This window comes from Heteronotia binoei, chromosome 4, assembly GCF_032191835.1.
Source record: "Heteronotia binoei isolate CCM8104 ecotype False Entrance Well chromosome 4, APGP_CSIRO_Hbin_v1, whole genome shotgun sequence".
NCBI lineage: Eukaryota > Metazoa > Chordata > Lepidosauria > Squamata > Gekkonidae > Heteronotia > Heteronotia binoei.
Genome location: NC_083226.1, coordinates 52,925,102 through 52,947,464, shown reverse-complemented (window position 1 = coordinate 52,947,464; position 22,363 = coordinate 52,925,102). Strand labels below are relative to the sequence as shown.

At 40.3% G+C, this 22,363-nt stretch overlaps 1 protein-coding gene across 17 annotated transcripts in view; it reads right to left on the bottom strand.

The window, feature by feature from the left end:
• The window catches only part of NFIB (nuclear factor I B), a 407,796-nt gene that overhangs the window by 101,493 nt on the left and 283,940 nt on the right, over window positions 1-22,363 (bottom strand). For all 17 annotated transcript variants that reach the window (XM_060237273.1, XM_060237278.1, XM_060237274.1 and 14 more), the window contains exon 3: window positions 8,485-8,538. In XM_060237273.1, the coding sequence (XP_060093256.1) occupies window positions 8,485-8,538 (54 nt within the window). The remainder of the gene's footprint in view (window positions 1-8,484; window positions 8,539-22,363) is intronic.

Here is a 22,363-nt window from a genome sequence, read left to right as displayed (position 1 = left end):
AGAAGCAGAAGCAGAAGAAGATATTGGATTTATATCCCACCCTCTACTCCAAATCTTAGTGCAGCTCACAATTTCCTTTATCTTCCTCACCCACAACAGACACCCTGTGAGGTGGGTGGGGCTGAGAGGACTCTTACAGCGGCTGCCAATTCAAGGACAACCTCTGCCAGAGCTATGGCTTACCCAAGGCCATTCCAGCAGGTGCAAGTGGAGGAGTGGGGAATCAAACCCAGTTCTCCCAGATAAGAATCCACACACTTAACAACTACACCAAACTGGTTAAGGGGTTCGCACTTGCAAAAGTGTGAATAAGGGGTTCACACTAGTAAAAGAGGTTCTACAAGGCACAGAGTAAACTGGCTTTTTACCCCATTAGCCATAGTTCCTTGGTTTCCCTTTCACACAACAGTTATTGACTGTATTCTGCCTCCCCCATTATCATGCCACACACACAAATCTCTGCCCATCTTTTAAAAACCTGTTGGTGCGTTTGAATAGTACTGCTCCAGAATAATGCAATACTTTAATCCTTTGATAATGCTAATTGATGGGGGGGAACTGGGGGGTTCTAATAATGTCATATATTCTGAAAAGACTGACTTGCCCTCTACAGGCTGGGGAGGGGTAGAAAATGCTTCAGGAAATTTGTAAATGCTAATCAAGAAAGCAGAGAAACCAATCTACTCCTTTTATTGCTACAATGCAGCAACAGTGGTATAACACTGCCCTACCACCACCACCACCACATTTAAAAGAAAAATATTAGCTATGTTAGTGTCCTCAAGAAAACCATGAAAATGCAGAGGAAGGATGTGTTTCATTCTAACACAAGCTGTATCTTTCCTTCCAGACACATGAAAAAGATCATCCCAGCAACATCATACTAAGAAAGGATTTCTTCCCCAGGATTTTTTTAAAAAGCGAAGTTTCTGACAGAAAAAAACTGGCCGTTCATGATTTGTGCAGGAATGGGAAATAATATCAGGTGGAAAAAATAAGAGTGCATAACTAAAGTTGCTGAAATGGAGATAAACCTCCATGTGGAATCAGTTCTAGTGCCAACCTAGTGTCTCCTTTTGTTACTGTGTTTGAAGTAACTGCAGGAATACTCAATGCAGGAGACATCTGGTCACACGCCCCCTTTTCTAAAATACACTGTTCGATAACAAAACAGAATAATAAAGTATAAAATGTACTGCAGGAGTCAATCCAATCCTGAGCTCATCAAGACACTGGCTCTCAATTATAAAATAAAAGGCTCTAAAGTTATTAACACTGTTTTGGACTAACTGCTGTTCTGCCACCCATCTTGTACATTTAGACTAACAGCCCCAAGTATCTATTAATTGTATCAGGTGTGCCAGTTTAGCACATCAGACACCTACAAATCTTTCTGACTTAGAAGCTTACTTATTTCCTTTTCAATCTGTTTGCAATTGTAAGGTCCTGAGCACCTGTACCTTTATTTTCTGACATGTTATATATCAGCAGCACAACAAGTAGAAAGTTCAATAAGTAACTTATTTCATCATTGCATTTTCATACTGAACTAGATACAGACTATTGCTCATAGGTTTTCTACTAGGCATATCCATACATACACACTTCAATAAAATCACACAAAACAAGCATATAAAATCTATCTAATTAGCACATTAAAAAAAAAAGAAATAGGTAAAATTACTTGTACAAGGCAGTATAGAAGGATAAAACTCTTTGATGTCAAAGTATTACAGTATTGTCTGGGATGGGCGCCACTCCCACCACATACACTTATAACCCCCAGGGGACTGCAAGCCCAAAAGAAGGCATTTTACATCAGTAAGCCTTGAAGCTGGCGAAGTTGTCTGCCAGGTTGCAAAAGAGCATGGCCTTGACTGGGTCTACTTAGAAGCAATACTCCCTCTAAAGCTGTGTCTTGTGAGAAACACTCTCTTTGTGATCTACTAATTTAAAGTTGCAAGCTACTGAAAAAATCACCGTATTTTTCGCACCATAAGACGCACTTCCCCCCCCCAAAAAAGTGAGGGGAAAAGTGTGTGCATCTTATGGAGCGAAGGTACCGTACATACCTTCCTCCGGGGGGGGGGGGGCGATCCGCTGCCTCCGTCCCGGTGCTTCCCCGCGCCTGCCTGGCTCCAGCTTTGACGCTTACAGCAAGTGCCAGGATCGCTCCCTCTGCCCTCCAACCCCAGCGCTTGCTTTAAGCATCAGAGCTGAAGCCATGCAAACAGGCAGGGAGAAAGCACGCTGCCCCCTCCACAGCCGGCGCTCATGAAGCGCTGGGTTTGCGGAGGGGGCAGGTACTTCCTCTGTGCCTGTCTGCCTGGCTTCAGCTGCTGCTTATAGCAAGTGCTGGGATCGGAGGGTGGAGGGAGTGATCCTGGCGCTTGCTGTAAGCAGCAGCTGAAGCCAGGCAGGCAGCCAAGCCTCTGATCCCAGCGCTTGCTATGAGCAGCAGCTGAAGCTAGGCACAGAGGAAGCACCTGCTCCCTCCGCAAACCCAGCGCTTCGCGGAGGGGGCGGGTGCTTCCTCCGTGCCTGTCTGCCTGGCTTCAGCTGCTGCTTATAGCAAGCGCCGGGATCAGAGGGAGCGATCCTGGCGCTTGCTGTAAGCATCAGCTGAAGCCAGGCAGACAGGCATGGAGGAAGCACCCACCCCCTCCGCAAACCCAGCACTTCGCAAGCGCCGGCTGTGGAGGGGGCGGCGTGCTTTTTTCGTGCCTGCGTGCCTGGCTGGAAGACAAGTGGCGAGATTGCTCCCTCCGCCCCCATCGCAAACCCAGCACTTCGCAGGGAGCGATCTCGCTGCTTGTCTCCCAGCCAGGCACGCAGGCACGGGGGAAGCACGCCCGCGCCTGCGTGCCTGGCTGGGAGACAAGCGGCGAGAGTGCTCCCTGCAAAGTGCTGGGTTTGCGATGCGGGCGGAGGGAGCGATCTCGCCCTTGTCTCCCAGCCAGGCACCTGCGTCTAATGGTCCGGAGCATCCAATGGACCGAAAAATACGGTGGTTTGCACTGCGGCCATTTTTCCTGAGCTAAGACAAAAATGTGTGAGCCAGGGGGTAAAAAACTGTGAGCTAGCCCACACTACCTTAGCTTAGAGGGAACACCGCTTAGGAGTCAGTCAGCTTAAAGAAGCCCAGCCAGCTCTCAGCAACATGATCAGAAGCAGAGGCCAGACCAGTTTCTAACATAGGGAACCCTAGTGCTGAGATTCAGGGGGGCAGGGACAGCAGGCAGCCCTGACCTTTGTAGAGGACCATGGGTGGCACAGCCAGCTCTTTAAAGTATCTTATGGGGAAGGGCCAGGGAGCTCACTAGTCCAAGGCAGGTATCCAGTGGCTCAGGGGCCTGTAACTTCCCAGAACTGGGTTGGGGAGAGAGGACTGGCTAAGCCTAGGGTTGGTTCTACCTTGAGGAAGCATTTACAAGGCATGCCCAGGAGCAGCCAGGGAGGAATAGCTAGACCCATTCCCTGTCAGTTGGGAATAGACACTTGGCAGAGCTGTGTGGGAAACTGGATGAACGGAAACCACCTCCTCTTGCTCTGTTCTGAGACTCTATCCTGGGGCACTTGCCCAACAAAAAGCAACCCTGGAGAGCTTTGGATCCTGACAAGTATATAGCAGGCAAAATTCCTGCAGGAGAAACTTTCATCATCAGGATATCATACAGAAAGGGCCATTTTTCTTGTAATCACTAACCTAATTTCACAAGAAAGGGGCACATGGAATAGGAGCTTGGAAGGCAACCTTTATTGCAAGTATGTAGATGGTCATAAGCCATTTAGGGCTTTAAAAGTAACAATGATGAGGCAATTCCATCTCCCACTAATATACTATTTCTTCAATAAAAGTAATTTTACAAACTGGGCTATTTTGAAGTACATGCGCAGTGGAACTGAAGCATTAAAAAAGTCTTCCAATACTGTTGAAGAAAACTTCCTTTACTGTAATGATATATAATATACCATCTCAATGTTTTATTTGTACTATCAACACAATTACTATATTTTCAAGAATAAGTTATAAAAAGCTCCAACAACTGTGTTAATGTTCTTTTATTTGGCATAGGATACTGCCTCCCTCCTAAGTCAAGAAGGCAAATTACCAGACACCTAAAGAATGCAATAGCTTAGCCAATCTAAGAGAAGCCAACTTGCAATGCCAACAGTCTCACCAAATACTGCACTGCTTCCAAGCTCCGTTTGTCTTGCCAAACCCTTGAGTAGGTGATGGCATCCAAAACTGCAAAATTATGCTGCCAACATGCTGGCTTCTTCATAATCAAGATAAAATCCCAAACATGACATAGGAATGGTTCTGCCAGCATGTGAAGATACAAGGGAGTGAGGGAGAAGCTCAAAACTTTCAACTAATAATTGCTATGGCCTGTAGGAACAGCAATAATACAAGGTGGAAAAAAGACAGCAATTTATACCTACACTTTATAACTTTTGGGGGACAAATTAGATAAGACAGAAGGATCTATGTCTATTTATTATTCATATATCCACACCATGTATAAAGCAGGGAAAAGGGAGGCTTTATTGAAAAATGGATAAGGAGTGCTAGAACACAGGAAGATAAACCCTATCACCTCAATTTGACCTTACTGCAGGAGTCCCCAACCTTTTTGAGCTTGCACATTTGAAATTTCAAGAGGGAATAGTATAGGAGTGTGCATGAGGTATAAACCAAGCCAAATAAATACCCAGAAGATATCATATTTATTTATTCATTTGTATTTTTAAAGTTGAATATAGATCAGAGAATCTGATTCAGCTACAGATATAGCTGAGTCCGAAAGAAGCTGAAATTTTTCATCTTTTATTTGGGTTTATCCAGCTATACTGAATGGTGGTAAAGAGGTTACTTTAAATGTTAAAGGGCTACAAAGTAACTTTCAGTTCTCTTCTTTAGGGCTCTTTCCTACTTTTTGCACTTGTTTTCAGGGCAACAGTAGGGAGGGGGAAGAGGCATCTCTGCAGCCCAATGGCAAAAGCACCTTAGAGGGAGTTGGAATGCCTTAGAGTAGGGGTGGGGAACATCAGTTTGAGGTCCATTTACAGCCCTCGAGATCATTTGGTCTGGATCTTGGGGATTGCTGGGCAAAGTCGAGCCACGTGGTGGCCTCCCTGGGGCCCAGCTGGCCACCAAGGATCGTGCGGCCCAGCCACACTGTGGAGCAGCCTCCCCAGGGCCCGGCTGGCTGGCTGGGATTGCGGGGCCCAGCCACACTGTGACCTCCTTGGGGCCTGACTGGCTGGCCAGGATTGCTGCAGGGCCTGGAAAAGTCACTGTCACAGTTCAGGTAAGTTTTCCCCTCATTTCTTTATTTCCCTTTCTTTATATTTCTTCCCCTCATTTCTTTGTTTCCTTTAATTTCGCCTTTCCATTCTTTATTTCCCTTTCTTCCCCCCTTTCTTTATTTCCTTTTATCCCCCTTTATTCCCATTTCTTCATTCCCCTTTCTTCCCCCTTCTTTATTTCCCTTCTCCCCCATTAATTTCCCTTTCTTAATTTCCCTTAGTGTCTTCCTAACTAGGCCAGTGCTAGAAGGATATTAAAAGAAGCAACAGTGTGTGGTGTTCTGAGCTTCAGTGAAGGCAAGTGCTTTTAGCCAAATTTCTCTTCATGTTGTCCTATAGTTTTTCAGTTTTCAGGAGGGAGCTCCTGCATGTCCATAAAGGTAATCAGGCTTGTTCCAATTGACTCTAGTAAAAGAAGTTTAATAAGAAGCCTTAAACTTTTTAAGAGGTCTGCTATTCCATCTCAAGGATAGTTAATTAAACCATAGTCTGGTTTCAGCCTAGGAAGTCATTAGTTCTAAAAAACTTTTAAAAAACCAAAATCAAAACAAGTAAGAAAGAAAGAAAACAAACAAAACTGAAACACAGGCAGGTTAGGCTGTTATGAAAGACAAAACCCCAATTTTTGGGTGGGAGGATTAATAAAAATGTGTGAGATTCTGTTAGGTAGTTTTTGTGCATACTTTCCCCACAAGTACTACTTAGAGTTTACCCCAGGGTAACAATGAGTGGCAGGAAGGGAATACAGTGGGGCCTTGGGGGCAAGGCTAAAAAGAAGACTAGAGAAGTGGAGGGGGGAGGGCTATGGAGGATTGTTCAACAGCCACCTCCCACTACTTCATTCTATGGTCGGAGTGGTGCAAAGAAGAGGTCACACGAGGTCCTCTTCATTGAGGCTGCTGGGGTGCCCCCTGTAGATGTGCTTGCATATGCTGACACTGAGCAGGGGTCTGCAGCTCAGGCAGACCCTCCTCCAGCTATTCTTGCTGAGATTCATCAGCAGGAGGAGGAGCTTGGAGGACAAGAGCTCACCTCAGGGACCAAGAGGTTTCTGGAGGAGAAGCTGGATGCCCTTGCTCCAGTTACTTCAAGTCCAGCAGGCCTTCTGAGGAGAAACAGAAAGGGAGGCTGGAGGTGGTGTAAGAGAAAGAGATGGAGGTGCACCCCAAGGTGCTGCCATCTCAGCTCCTTCCCCCTCAGGCATCTCTTCCTGTATCTCCAAGACACAGTGTGTCTACCCTGAGCTCCACACAAGAGGCGGCTCCAGTGGTGCCAGCAGCTGTTGGTCACCATGGGTGCCCCTACACCTCTGAAGTCTGGAAGCACTTCCAGCTGATGAAGGATCCTGCTTTACACAGCATCAGCTGTGTAAGCCACAGCTGTACCAGAGACTTCAATAATCTCATGAATTCTGGTTTGCAAAACCATCTGAAAAAGCACCACCAGGCACAGCTTCTTTGGGAAGAGCGAGAGCCCACTGCTGGGGTGCACAAGTTTGTTACTACCCACTTTTTGATATTTGCTTTTCATATTTCCATAATATGATTCTATAATTATATACATGAATTGGTATCACAGGAAACTGTGGTTCCTATATTACTTTGCTGCATATATTTAGAGTGTTTTGACTACAGATTTCTTTTGGTATCCTACTGGGGTGCCCAAGTGGCCGCTACCAGCTATCTAGGAGGTAAGTTGTCCTGTGACCACCTCCAGTGCTATCCCTGAATGATTCAGGGTAGGAAAGGAATGCTAAGCATCTGACAGATGTTTGGTGAAGTTGGCACTACTGAGGGAAACAGCAGGCAACTAAGGGGGGAGGGGTAACAGGCAACTAAGAGGGGCATTTGCCTCATTGCCTAAATAGCTGCTGTAGATGGCTGCCCCTTCTCTGAAGTTGAAAGTGCTGCTTTCTGGATGCTGCTCCAAGATGCCTGTCCCTGGTACATGCCCACCGCTCACACCATGCTGAGCAGGACCATGTTGCCCTCTTTGTACAGGGCAGCCAGGGACCACATAAAAGTACAGTTTGCAGGATAATAGTTCACTTCACATCTGACATCTGGACCTCATCTCAGGCACACAATGTGTATCTGTCCCTGACTATGCACTGGTGGCAGTCCAGCAATGTTGTGGGTGGGGAAACTAATGTTAGGGAAGTTCAGGGCTGCTGGACCCACTATTGCCAGGCTCTACTCGACAGCAAGGTACTCGATGGGGCACACACAGCAGGCAACGTATCAGTCACTATAGCAAAACAGTGGCATGGGTAGGTAGGGACTTCTCCATGAACTTTATGGTGACTGATAGCGGCACAATATGAAGGCAGCAGCACGAGCATTAGGCATCAGGTGCGTTCACTGTGAGGCCCACCTTCTCCACCATGGGGAATGCCATGGGGTTGAGTTCTAAAGAAAATCCCAGTTCGGACACTGAGACTTGTGAGTTCAGGCTTCTTCTCCAGAAGTCTTCCCTTGAAGACAAAAAACCTGTGCCTCTGGCACCTTTTGAGGTCCTTTCACTGCCACCTCAAAACTTTTCCCAAAGGCTGATCTACTAGACTTCCAGTCTTTCCCCCCTTTAGACACTAAGCTTAATATAGGACACTTCTCTAACTCAATATGTGATTCTGTGTTTTACAAATTCAGAGACTGTTCTTAACATCTGGGAACAGCCTGATCTCGTTGCTCTCTCTGTTGAGGCAGAAAGAGAACTGAGGAGATGGAAGTGATCCCCACCAAGGAGACAGGATGTGGAAAAACTTTGTTCCTGTGTCCCTGATTGGAGGACAGGAATCACCCACCAAGATATACTCTATCTCAGAGGGAGAATTTGGTATCCCAGGAAGCCTACTCACATTGCAGCTGCCAGCACAAAATATGTTACAAATAATGAAAACAAAGTTTGTGCCTTGCCAAAGAAATATGTTGATTTTACCCTCTATTAGTTTTGATTGTGTTTTGTTTATTTTGTCATTAATTCTATTTAATCAGACAAATGTTGAAAGTTTTATTGTTGATTATATATTGTTTTGTGTGGTTTTATTTGAAAAATGGTATAAATAAAAAACTATAAAAATAAGTTGCTGATCAACTGTATTAATACCACAATCTTTGTTCTCAAACAGTGTTCAATTGCAAAATAATGTTCAATTGCAGAATGCAACTTTACCTGGTGGATTCTTGGCAGGATCATTGTGGCTTGGACTTCCTGATTGTCCAGAATCTACAAAGAAATTGAAGAAACACATTACTGATCTGCAAATGTTTTGGCTGCAGGTGTCACAAGGCTTGAAAGGCTACTTCAAACCAGAATGATTTGTAAAATTTATATTTTGAAGAGTTTGTTCTCATGCCTTTCCAGAAAGAAGATCCTGCTGAAATTCTGTGACAACTCTTGAGACAAACATTTTAAAGAACCAAACCTTTGGAGGAAAACGTCCTGTAGTCATATAATACAACAATAAGTATAGCTACAAAGGTTAAAAAGACATACACCCCTTCTGTAAACATACAAAATTCTGTAGTTTGTTTCTTGAGAGCGTATCCATATTTTCCTTTCCTCTGAAACCTTCGACACCATAAAGTGTGTAGAAGGAAGAACAAAAATCAATCCAGTTCACCCACTTCAGGAGAACCTGCAGTTACTATCTGAGAGGCAGAGAGATGTGAAGAGAAATATCTGTGACAATAAGACTTATTGACCACTTTGGAAAATGGGGTCAGGCAGTTTCTCTTCTAAATAGTCCTTGGAAAAAAACACATTGGTGACTGGGGCATGGAGAGCACTTGAATAGACTGTATGCTTTAATTCAAAGCAGTTACTATTGGTTAGCACTGTGGCTTTAAATGAAGACCAGTATGACAATTCATTATAGACATAATATGCAGTCTTGAGGCATAAAATTATCACACTTAAGCTAAATTTAACAATAACATGCAAATTTGGAATTTTACAGCTCCGATACATTAAATGAAAGTCAACAAACCAACGTTTTACCTATTTAATGTTTTCTTTAACATTATTCAGTATTATAAAATTGCTGATGACATGCTTTGCTAGAATGGGAAGAAAGTAAAATATACTGTAGCAAATCCATAGTACTTTAAATCAGCCTGTTGCCACCTTGCCCAAAGTTTCTAGTGATATATTACTTGGATCCATCATAGAAAATAGTGTGTGTCATATTGAAGGTCGAACTTTATTATAATACACAATTTATTATAATTTTAGTCCACTGTAGCCATTTTGTTTCTTTAAATGTCTCAGAAACACTGCTTTTCTAAACAAATGCCTCCGAAACATTGCTTTTCTAATGCATAATTAACAGTGCTGACTATGTTCTGTTAATACATACTCTCTCTCTCTCTCTATATATATACATATTTGTCTTTACTAAAATTATAACGGAAAAGGTTTGTATATTGTGTGTTAAAGTATGTTAAAATATTACCATCTTCAATGCAGATTTACTGATTATATGTTATCATGCAAGAACTGGCCTTGTAATTTTGATTAGATTATCATGAAGGCCTACCATGTTCATTGTGGATTATATTTTTTGAGGAGGTAATTAGTGAATCTTGAGATATTTCTTGTACTTGAAGCAATATACAAAAGGGTTATCTAAGTATTGTGGTGTGCCTGAGACAATGTTTGTTTCTTTTAGATAATATGTGCCACAGTGCAAGAATAATCACTGACACAAGTCTAGCTTTTACAGAATATATATAGACAACAGTTGTATAATTGTATTTGACAGTTATATGTGATGTTTGTAGGGCACACATCAGACTTTTTCAGATGTAGGGGGAGTTCCTTTGATTTATTAAAGATATCTTCTCTGCTTTTAAATATCTATTTTGCATTGTTTTTTCTTTCTCTCAGCTATCTGATTACCTAACCATTCTGCCTTTTCTGGTTGGTTTTTTATTCCCTTTCCCTTTTTTTTGTGAGAAACCATATTGTAGAAAATTGTTCTTAACTAAATACTGCCTTGAAAAGAATGGCAGAGAGACAGAAAATAAATGTAACTGCAAAATCAACAGTTAGAAGTTTTACTAGCTAAAATCAACACATATGAGGATACAATGCAAAATTGTCATTTTCACTCAAAACAGATTTGATGGCAATACTAGTCTCCTTAAATTTGTATCTGCATCTATCATGCTAACTACATCTGAATGTCTCTTGCTTTGGAAATTCTAGGGTCACCATAAATCAGCTGTGACCTGAGGGCACTTTCCACTACCACCACCACAAGTCAGATAAAACAAGGAGGGTCTGATATTTCTTTTAAGAGATACTGACAGGCCTCATTTTAGGCAGGAGCATACAGGACCAGAACTCCAGAACCACTAAATTTTATTGTGCTCTTTTTTTGTGACCCCCCCCTTCCCCAATAATTGTTTCTGGGCTCCATTGTTCAAATCCCCTGTGAGAATTTGGCTGAACTCTAAGATCTTACAAACTTTCTAATATTTTCTCCCATTAAAAATGGGAAAATAACCAAAAAAATATGAAGCAGACAGATGGGAAATCTTCATCATGCCACTGTGGCCGCATAGGTAAAGGTAATTTAAAAAGCATGATGGAAGAAAGGTTTCATTATGACAATTATAATTCAAGAAGCATTTTAATATAGATGCTGAGCTGATATAATTTAGTACACCTTCTGGTGATGTCAGGGGTATGTGGCATATGCAAATGAGTAAAGCAAATGAGCTCCAACATATCTATTTCTACTTAATGACCCCTAGGTAGTGGGCAAGAGGAACAGAAACCTCAACACTCCCCTGGAGGACATTTTTCAGGCCCCTCCAGGCACCTTCCCCACGACCTTCTACTCACTTTCACTGATGCAGCTAAGCTGATGGGGGGGGGCAAGGAGAGAAATTTGAGCATCAAAATGCAGGGAAATAAACCAGACCAGCAAAGGAAGGGGCTGTGTGTAACCGAAGTCAGAAGCAAAAGCTCACTGCCATGAGCATTTGCTTCTGATTTTGGGAAATAAAACAGCGCAGGGCAAGGGTTCAACATCTCCCACCTGTGTGGCCCCTTTTTATCTCTTCCCCACTGACTTCATGTGTGGACCCAAGTTTAAACAACCATCCCATACTGTTTCAACATTTTTACAGTATTTAGTAGAAATGGGGGGATTCCTAGGTACTTTTCAGTGAATAAATAAGATCTTCTGCTTTACCTTAAAGCTTGGAGAAGAAAGAAAACAAAAACTAAGTTAATTTTATTCAGTAGTAGGGAAAGCAGGCCTCGGATTCAGCGGGAGCTCACAGGAGCACAGCTCCTGAACCTTTCTGAGAGTTCCACCTCCTCCTTCCCACCTTGTCCACTGAATAGTAGGTGCAGCTGCATAACAATCCCTGGATGAGCTCCACCACCTATTTTCCTACAAAATGAACCTTGAAGGCAAATATGTACTTCTAAAACAGAGGGGAGTATGGGAGAATTGCAAGTCCATAAACCACCATGGCAGGAAAATATGGTGGTTCCCCAGTTAAATCTAGGGCCTAGAGTAGCATTAGGAGCCCCGTGGCGCAGGGTGGTAAAAGCTGCAGTACTGCAGTCTAAGCTCTCTGCTCATGACCTGAGTTCAATCCTGGCAGAAGCTGGGTTCATAAGAACATAAAAAAGCCCTGTTGGATCAGGCCAATGGACCATCCAGTCCAACACTCCGTGTCACACAGTGGTCAATATGTGTGTGTGTGTGTGTGTGTGTATATATATATATATATATACACACACACACACACACACACAAACACACACACATATATATGCTGTGACTAATAGCCACTGATGGACCTCTGCTCCATATTTTTATCCAATCCCCTCTTAAAGCTGGCTATGCTTGTAGCCGCCACCACCTCTGTGGCAGTGAATTCCACATTAATCACCCTTTGGGTGAAGAAGTACCCGACTGCTCAGCAATTTCATCAAATGCCCACGAGTTCTTGTATTGTGAGAAAGGGATAAAAGTACTTCTTTCTCTACTTTCTCCATCCCATGCATAATCTTGTAAACCTCTATCATGTCACCCCGCAGTTGACGTTTCTACAAGCTAAAGAGTCCCAAGCGTTTTAACCTTTCTTCATAGGGAAAGTGTTCCAACCCTTTAATCATTCTAGTTGCCCTTTTCTGCCCTTTTTCCAATGCTATAATATCCTTTTTTGAGGTGCGGTGACCAGAATTGTACACAGTATTCCAAATGAGACCGCACCATCGATTTATACAGGGGCATTATGATACTGGCTGATTTGTTTTCAATTCCCTTCCTAACAATTCCCAGCAAGGCGTTGGCCTTTTTTATTGCAATCGCACACTGCCTTGACATTTTCAGTGAGTTATCTACCACAACCCCAAGATCTCTCTCTTGGTCAGTCTCTGCCAGTTCACACCCCATCAACTTGTATTTGTAGCTGGGATTCTTGGCCCCAATGTGCATTACTTTGCACATGGCCACATTGTTCAGGTAGTTGGCTCAAGGCTGACTCAGCCTTCCATCCTTCCGAGGTCAGTAAAATGAGTATCCAGCTTGCTGGGGGGGAAGTGTAGATGACTGCAGAAGGCAATAGCAAACCACTCCATAAAAAAAAAAGTCTGCTGTGAAAACGTCGAGTCATAAATGACTGATGCTTGCTCAGGGGACTACCCTTACCTTTTTTTTTTTTAGAGTAGCATTGAAGTCAAAACATCTATTTCAACCTCTGCCAAACATTTTCAAATTACTTCTTACCTAACTTTTCCCAGTTGCTAATTCATAACAAGCAGATACTTAACAAGAAGGCAGAATATTTATATATTCTAAAGTAACAATCTTTCAACAGTTGTAAATATTGCTAGTATCTCTTACTAAACAGAATATTAGCACATCTACCTTGAGCTGTAAAGATCAAAATAAACAGTAAAACCCAAAAATATTTGGGACAGTATACGTGTAAATTCAGCATAAGAGCAAATCACATATATTCCTTCTCTCTCCCTTTGACAAATACCATTAATCATTCTGTTCATAATTATAATTAACCTTCAACTTCAGCAACCTCTTTGAACTTAGAAATTTCCTAGCAATTTCACATAATCTCAGCTTCAGCTGACATTACATAAGTTACCAGTTTTATGCTTAACAGCTTTAACACTGCATATCTAAATTTCATTAGTAATTTAATTTCACTCACATAGGTGATGCAAGCTTTTTTGTTGTGGGTTCTACACGCTCGGTAAAGTTTCACTTTTGTTTTTTTATATGTGTCATTGGAAAATTATATGAATGCTTTTCTTTTCTAATATGTAAATGTGTGGGACCTTCCCCTTGTCTTGTTTATTGGCTGCTCCAAAACTACATTTACTAAAAAATTCAGCTAGCATACTGTGAAATGTTGCCTGTTACTCTTGCTCATAAATACTCAACATACCCTATTTTATTTCAAATATTCTAATTTAAGCAGAGTTAGATTTTGTGGGAGGAGCTTCAGATATTCTGCCTCCTTTTTACTTCCCCACATGAGCCCTCCTGCTTCAGCTGTACCTAGTGACTACACACATCATTTCATCAATGTTGTTGCCCACCCTTCTTATGACTGTTACCTGGAAACAGTACCTGGGTATTATTTAATTGTCTTAAAAATAAAAATAATTATACTTTTGTATTTTAATCCCATGGGTTTCACCTTCAGGTTCACCAATTTTTCTAGCAGCAGCTTACCCCCTTGATGCCTAGTCACCCAACTATCTAGTGTCAAAACTGTTAACTTCTACAGTGTGTTCATAATTAAGTAAATAAGAAGTGGCAATTAAATCAATGTTACGTAATGTGTTTTTGATTTGTAATCTAATTTAAATTAATTAACTGACTCAGCCCTGGCTCAGTTTCTTTAACTGCCCTACTTAAAAAATAGAGCACTAGCAGCAAATCCAGTTTCATATACATAAAGAAATTAATTTTAAAAATCAGAATCACTATATTATTAAGCAAACATTTCAACAAAATGATCCACTTAAGATTAAGCATCTTAAAAAATTTTAATTCTTGCTTATTTATTAAAAATATTTCTTTATCAACAACCAAATGTTATATTGGAAAATGGACAATACTCCCCAGCTGTCTTAACAAGGTATGTTTTTACTTAGATCCTTTTTATTTAAAATTAAGATTTATATCTTTTTTAGAGACCTGCAATAAGCTTCTTGACTCTCTCATAATATTGGATGATCTCTTCTCTGGCATGTACTTTACAAAGAGATTTACACACATCTTATGCCACATGTGGATGGATATGAAAGTATAAAATTTATTTCCCAAACTTGATAGAATTTATAGTAACATAAGAGATAAATGTTTAATCTTATTCAGTGGAGAAATACTGTGTACTTCAGCTGTGCTCTGATATGGCTCTTAGAAACCAAACTTTTATGTGCAGATATAGGGAACAAAGAGAAAGAATGTGTGACCATTTTTAGAATATAAAACCTTGAATGCTATCATTTATTTATTTATTTGGGTTCATAACCTACCCTCATCTGAACAGCAAGGCTCACGGAATGTAACAATGATAAAAACAATTAAAACAGTTATTATAAATTAACCATTTAAAACAATTTCCAGCATAATATTCATATCAAGGAGATGGCACCTATAGAACAACTGATAGCTCTTTTCCAAGGCACAACTATCTCTTGTGTGTGACAGCAGATAAGCTGGTGTTAAAGACAGAGTAGGTGGCCAAAGGAAGGCAGGGAGAGGCTATCCCAAATATAACTGTCATAGTCAGTCACAGGCCTGGCACATTTCAGTTTTTCAGGCCCTGCCAAACTGAATCAGATTCTTCAGGGCGCAGACCAGGGCCAAAAAAGTAGCCTGCACTGTAGCCATGAGCTGAACTGGACCGTAGCAGACTTAAAATGTTGTTTCTAGCAGCTACTATATGGCATTAGAAGTCGTGTTGTTTAGGCTGGCCCTCAGACTCATAAACCCCACACTCAGACCAGCCTCCACATTGTTTTTTTGAAAATCACAGGTCTGAACTAGTAAACTGCCGGCCTGGATGAAGCAAAAGCAGGAATTAAGATTGCCGGGAAAAACATCAACAACCTCAGATATGCAGATGACACCACTCTAATGTCAGAAAATGAGGAGGACCTAAAGAATATCTTGTTGAGGGTGAAAAAGGAAAGCACAAAAGTAGGTTTGAAATTCAACATCAAAAAAACTAAGATCATGGCATCCGGCTCCATCACACCTTGACAAAAAGAAGGGGAAGACATGGAAGTAGTGACAGACTTCACATTTCTGGGATCCAAGATCACTGCAGATGGTGACTGTAGCCATGAAATTAAAAGACATTTGCTCCTTGGGTGGACAACTATGGCAAACTTAGGCAGTATAATAAAAAGTAGAGATATCACCCTGCCAACAAAAGTCCGTGTAGTCAAAACGATGGTATTCCCAGTAGTAATGTATGGCTGTGAGAGTTGGCCCATAAGGAAGGCTGAGTGCAAAAGAATAGATTTTTTCAAGCTGTGGTGCTGGAGAAGAATCTTGAGAGTCCCTTGGATTGCAAGAAGATCAAATCAGTCAGTTGTAAGGGAAATCAAACCTGACAGTTCCCTAGAAGATCAAATGCTGAAGCTCAAATACTTTGGTCACCAAATGAGAAGTGAGCATTCACTGGAGAAGATCCTGATGCTGGGAAAGACAGAAGGCAAAAGAAGAAAGGGATGGCAAAAGATGAGATGGCTGGACAGCATTACTGATGTAACTAACACAAATTTGAGCAGAGTTTAGAGGATGATGGCAGACAGGAGGGCCTGGTGTGACTTGGTCCATGGGATCGCAAAGAGTCAGACTCAACTGTGCGACTGAACAACAAATGCTTTCATAGACCTGTGTCCATCTATTTCATCATATGTCCACAAAACCTTATGTCACAATAAATCTATTACTCTTTAAGATATCACAATATTCTTCATTACTCTACCTTTCAAATAATTATTGGCAGAATTCGACTAGGTCCTTGTTTAAATATCTGCAAATGAGATAAACCTCTGGCACGTGATAGTTATTAGCACAGAATTCCACTGCATAAGCATCAAAATACAGTGAATACCTTCTTCCCAGCCCCACCTTGCCCCTCTAGATAGCTATTTACATTTTTTTATTCCTATGCCAAATAGTCCAATCAAGAATGTGAAATGAATAATATTGTTTACCCAAATTAAATTAATGTATCATTCCTTGTATTGTTTCCCTATTAAAAAGAACAGAATAGGCTTTTAAGGATACAAACTTATTAGAAAACAGGCTTGATTGATCTGGAACAGAAATGGGTACTTAATTAATGAGCATCAACTACTAAAACCAGAAAATACTGTTGCATGGATACATCTTTTATTCCTAACAGTACTATTTTTTTGATCTTTTCTGTTTTTCACTACAACTACTAAACAGATTTGTCCACTACTAACAGAACAAAGACTCTGTAGATGCAACAGCTGAACAGTGTCCTTGATGCTTTATCAAATATTGGCTTGGAAAACATTTACACACATCTCATGCCACATGTGGATGGATATAAAAGTTCTTTCCCAAACTTGATGGAATTTATACTAACATAAAACATAAATACTTAATCTTATTCAGCTGATAAATACTGGGTGCATTCACACTACACTAAGTAATGCGTTTTGCAACTGGGTTTTTGTTAATCTTACACGGTAAAAATCCAGTTGCAAAATTCATTATTTAGTGAAGTGTGAATGCACCCATTGCGTAATGTGTGAATTGGCCCTAAGCAGTCCTTGGTATAACAGGCATGATACAAATGAAGCATTACAAAAAACACCTTTTTTAAAAATGTCATTGCCAATACTTATCAAATTTTAAATTAATTCACAAGAAATACGTATCAAATTTTAACTGAATATTGAGGATTGAACTACATGCTACACACAGGTGTATAAATAAATACTCAAATGCTAGTTTTCCTATGTAAAAGTAACTTCTGCAACAGGAATTTTGAATGCAGAAAGGACAGGTAGGAAAATGTCCAATCAACATGTACGGCTTTCTTATTCAATATCAAGCCCTCATAAAACCTTTATTATCTGGGAAAAGTAGCCACCAGACTTTTCGTACATGCATATGCATGTAACATGTGCTGCTCCCTGAGGGCAGATTCACACATTACAATTTTCCAAGCAGAAATCATTTCTGAATAGGAATGTACATGTATCATAGTTCGTTAAATGCAAGCAAAAAGCTGTAAAGCATGTTAATGAAAATGAGTGTAGCTGCTAGATAAATTTGTGCCATATTTATATAGTAACCTGAACAGATGTTTTCCCATACAGAGGTCATCTCCAAGCGGGTAAAAAAATGTAATATGTAAGGCAGTCCTAATTGCTAGCACAATGAGGATGATAAATGTGGAAGCAAGCAAATACAAAAAGAGTGTTGAACCTAATTTGATAGTATTTTGGAGAAATATTTTATAATATTTAAAATATTCTTTGTAACTAGACAGTTCAGTACCTTTACTGGCATACATGCAACCAGACAAAGTATAACACATGCCACTGAGCTTAAAAGCAAACTTATCCAACTAAAAACACAGCTATTCTAGTACTTCTGACTTGCTAAACTTACAATAATAAAGACAATGTTCTACTTTGTAGTTCCTTTCTAAGACAAAGGGAACTTGCTCAGACATTTGAGGTACTATTTAAAAGTAGAGCATGGTGATATAAACATTCCACTGGGGAAAAGAAGTTACAATGGAAAGAAAAATAAAGCCTACAAAATTCAACCATATTGCTATTCTACCTATAATCATTTTGTTAAATACCTGAAGAGATGAACCAGGGCTAAAGAAGAGAAGAAAAACAGAAAGGAAGAAAGTCAACCTAAGTCCTCTGAATACAACCACCACTGAGCTGCCAAGGGGCACAATGATCAAAAGAGAACTGAGCAGAAGACCGCCCCCCCTTGCTTGATGCTCCCCTTTAAGGCATGCTTGCGGAGACAAGGTCCGCCCTCATGGGAGTGGATACGAGTGCTGATTGCTCAGGATGTTGAAAACCAAGAAAGGATCGTAAAGAGCTCCAGAAGGATCACTCTAAATTGGGTCAGTGGGTGACTGCATAGCAAATGAAGTTCTGTGTAGATAAATGTAAAAAGTGATACATGATCCCAGCTTTAATTATATGCTAATATAGTCTGAACTGGCTGATGCTGAAAGAGATCTTGGGGATAGTTTGTGGATAGCTTGACAAAATTGTCAACTCAACATTGAGCAGCAGTGACAAGATATACTCCACAGTGGGAATTATTAGGAAAGGGGTAGAAAGTTGATATTGTAATACCCGTGTGTGTGTGTGTGTGTGTGTGTGTGTGTATATATATATATATATAGATCAGGGTGGGGGGGATATTGAGGAGTTCAAAATAGTGTAGAAGAGGACAAGCAAGATAAATAAAGCGGTGCAGCACCTTTCTTAAGAAAAAAGGTTGGAGAGTTCTGGCTTTTCACTTTAGAGAAAATACTAAAGGGGACTTGGGGTAGAGAAAGTGGGTACAGAGAACTTTTTCTCTATGTCCACTTAGGGTCACCCAATAAAGAACTAGAACTTGGGATCACCCAATGAAGTTGAGTGTCAGTAGATTCAGGACAGACAAAAAGGAAGTACTTCTTACATTGTGGAATTCACAGCCAGTGAACATGGTGATGGCCACAAGCAGAGCTAATTTGAAAGGAGGATTAGCCATTGACCATAGTTTGTCTACTAGCCATGAAGACTGGAAAATGCTGAGTGATTATTCTGGGTATTATTAAGGAATTTTTGTCTACTAACAAAACAGCAGAAGAACCAGTCGTTAGAAACAAGAAACATATTTACCAAGAAGCTGCTTTACAATGAGTCACAGATAGGCAACAAAAAACTTAATTAGTTGTACATTTCAGTTGTTATGTTTAAATTTTATTGATGATTACTCATATTAACTTTAAAATGTAATCAAGATAAAAAAGGTACTCTTGTCTCCTCAGACATGTTCCAAAGTCCATCAAGGACACTGGCAGCTATTTACAGGAGCTGATAGGGAAATGAAGAATGGTATCATTTGATTACAAGTTGGTTCATGTTTGCAGGTTCATCATGTGTATACTACAGCTATGATGTGCATATTCAAATCGTCTTTAATGGATCAAATATGAGAGAACTTGCATATCTTCTCAAATGCAATGTTTCTCAATCACACTGATCACACATTCAGCTACAAATCAGAGTGACAAATAACCTTCCAATATTGATTGCCAGAAAATTTTCTCTCCTAGTCATTTTCCAGAGATGCTCACTCACATTGGCCAGCTTGTGACGCATTCGCCATTCTGATCAATTAGGCTGAATTTCAACAAACTGTTTGATGGGGCTTGAACAGTTTGGCCACATGCGATAGTACTAAAAAGCCAAGTGCACATGCACAATCTCATTCAGATTATCTGCCCATGTTGCTGTATCTCCTATCTTAACCATATTCTTTAAAGCAAAAACAAAAACAGAAGATGCAAAAAAGGGAAAAATTGCAAGTAATGAAGGGCGGAATCCCACCTCATCCTACCACCCCACTGTGCAAAGTTTATTAATTTAATTAAAACATTTCTCTCTGTATTAAGTGCCATTAATTTGTTTCCAATTTATAGCTACTCTATGAATATATAACCTCCAAAACATCCCATCATTAGCAGCCTTGCGCTCAGGTCTCGCAAGCTGAAGGCCATGGCTTCCTTTACTGAGTCAATCTACCTCATGCTGGGTCTTGTTCTTTTCCTGCTGCTTTCAACTTTTCGTAGAGTTATTGTCTTTTCCAGTGACTCTCATCTTCTAATAGCCTCAGTTTAGCTTTGAGGGAGAAATACTTATACCACATTTTTACTTCTGACTCAAGTTTGAAGCCTTCCTTCAACTTAAGTGGCACTTCCATTAGAAGGAATCCTCTTCACAAATCAAGAATGTTTTGTGCACCAACTACAGATGCAATAGTTACTGCAAGATACAACAGATACATTTCGGTCTGCCCATGACCCTGTAGTGTATGAAGAACCTTATACAGGAAAGTCTTATAACGGTTAATGTGCAAGACCTAAGCCTTTCAACATAGCATTCCATTCAACCGTTGAGCAAAACAGGTAATGTGAACAACTGTGTAAAGAAGTGCTTTATTTAATTATAAAGACCATGTATCTTACGAGTTTGCCTTGAAATCTGCTAGCAATAAAGAATATTGTTTGTCAAAACTACTGTTGTTATTGTTTTCTGCACTTTTTTTTTTTTTGCAACTGCTCAATTGCTTGTGTATTTCAAATCATGCATCATATGACTTGAATTTATTAACCTTGGTTATTTTGTTTGAAATCCTAGTTCATTCATAAATTCCTGGAAAATGACATTATTCCCTAGAGGCCAATTTTAAATCTAAGGTGTTTATTAGGACATAACTCTCTGTGGTTTGTTCTCGTCGTCTTCCTGCTGCATGCATGGCATCACTTATTTTCTTAAGCCATTTCTTTCTTTCCTTGGAAAGAACAGATTAAGGTCCTGCTTTGTTCCATGTCAGGTTATTTAGTAAATTTTATTATAACAAGAGTGGAAAAAAAAAGATTAAATATACTCATGCAACCATTTTTGCTACTTACATGTATAAAAACAGAAGCAGCAAATTTTTTCCACAGTTTCACCATCTACATGTTATTAGTGACCCTTCAGCAACTGAATTTAGTGGTGTTTGTCACCATAAAACTCATTCTTCTTAAACAGTAGGCCAGGGCCAACTCAATAATACACAGTGAATTGTACACAAGTCAGAATTTTTGTTCTCCTATATATAACAGGAGTCTGTCCTGTGTCTGTCCTGTGTAGCTTTTTTCACCGGGCATCTTATTGCTCCTTCTCAGATTGTTAGCCACCCTGAGTCCATTCGTGGAGAGGGCGGGAGAGAAATTTGAAGTAAATAAATAAATAAAATCAGATTCCAGAGGTAACCCTTCCTTCAAGCTTGGCTCTTGAAACAGTACAAAGCAATGTTCAGAGTCAAGATTTATTAACACAGGAATATAAGATCCCTGCAAGATCCCAAAGGTCCAGCACTTTGTTTCCAGTGACAGCTGGCCAGATGCCTCTGGGAGGATGACAAGTAAGGCAGGAAGACAACAATTCTCCCTTGTTGTTTGCTAATTTATCTATTATTCAGACATATATTTCCTTTAAATTTGAAGGATCCTTTTATTATGGCAAAAAAAAAAACCATTGATATATTCTCCATGAATTTGTATAATACTTTTAAAATGTCATTTAGGACAGTGGTATTTATTTATTTGACTTATATCCCGCTGTTCCAACTGAAGCAGGCTCAAGGCAGCTCACATTCAAAGGTCATTAAAAAACCATTATTAATAAACCATAAAATAAAAATATAAATCACACCATAGATAAAAGCATATAAAACAATATATTAATGTATTAGTAATGGCGGGTAGCTGTCAATTCAGTCAAAGTTTTATTATTTATCTGTTACTGCTAGATGTCCTATTAAGGGAAAGGCCCCAGGTTACAGTAGAGTGTTTGAGGTGGGCCAAATAGTGTCTGTTTTTGTGGGCCAGATGGTTTAATATCTGTTTTTTATCTGTTGTCATGGATTTCAATTCAGAAATGCCTGGCGGAAGAGCACTGTTTTGCAGGCCCTGCAGAACTGTGAAAGCTCTCTTCACCACATCTTGTATTTATATATTCTTTTATTAATTATGCATTGTGAAAAGAAGTGTTTCTTTTGTTTCCTCTGACAACAGATTACTAAGGCTACAACTACACAACACTTTCCCCCAAGTCAGGTCAGGAAAAGTAGCTCTGGAGAACTTACTTACCAAGCACTGTGGAGCCCAATTTGGATTGTTTTTAGCTTAACCTGGCTTTAGTTTCTCCAACACACAATATTTTCCTCACCTGATAAGGCCATTAGGCAGGGTTGCCAGGTCTGTGTTTG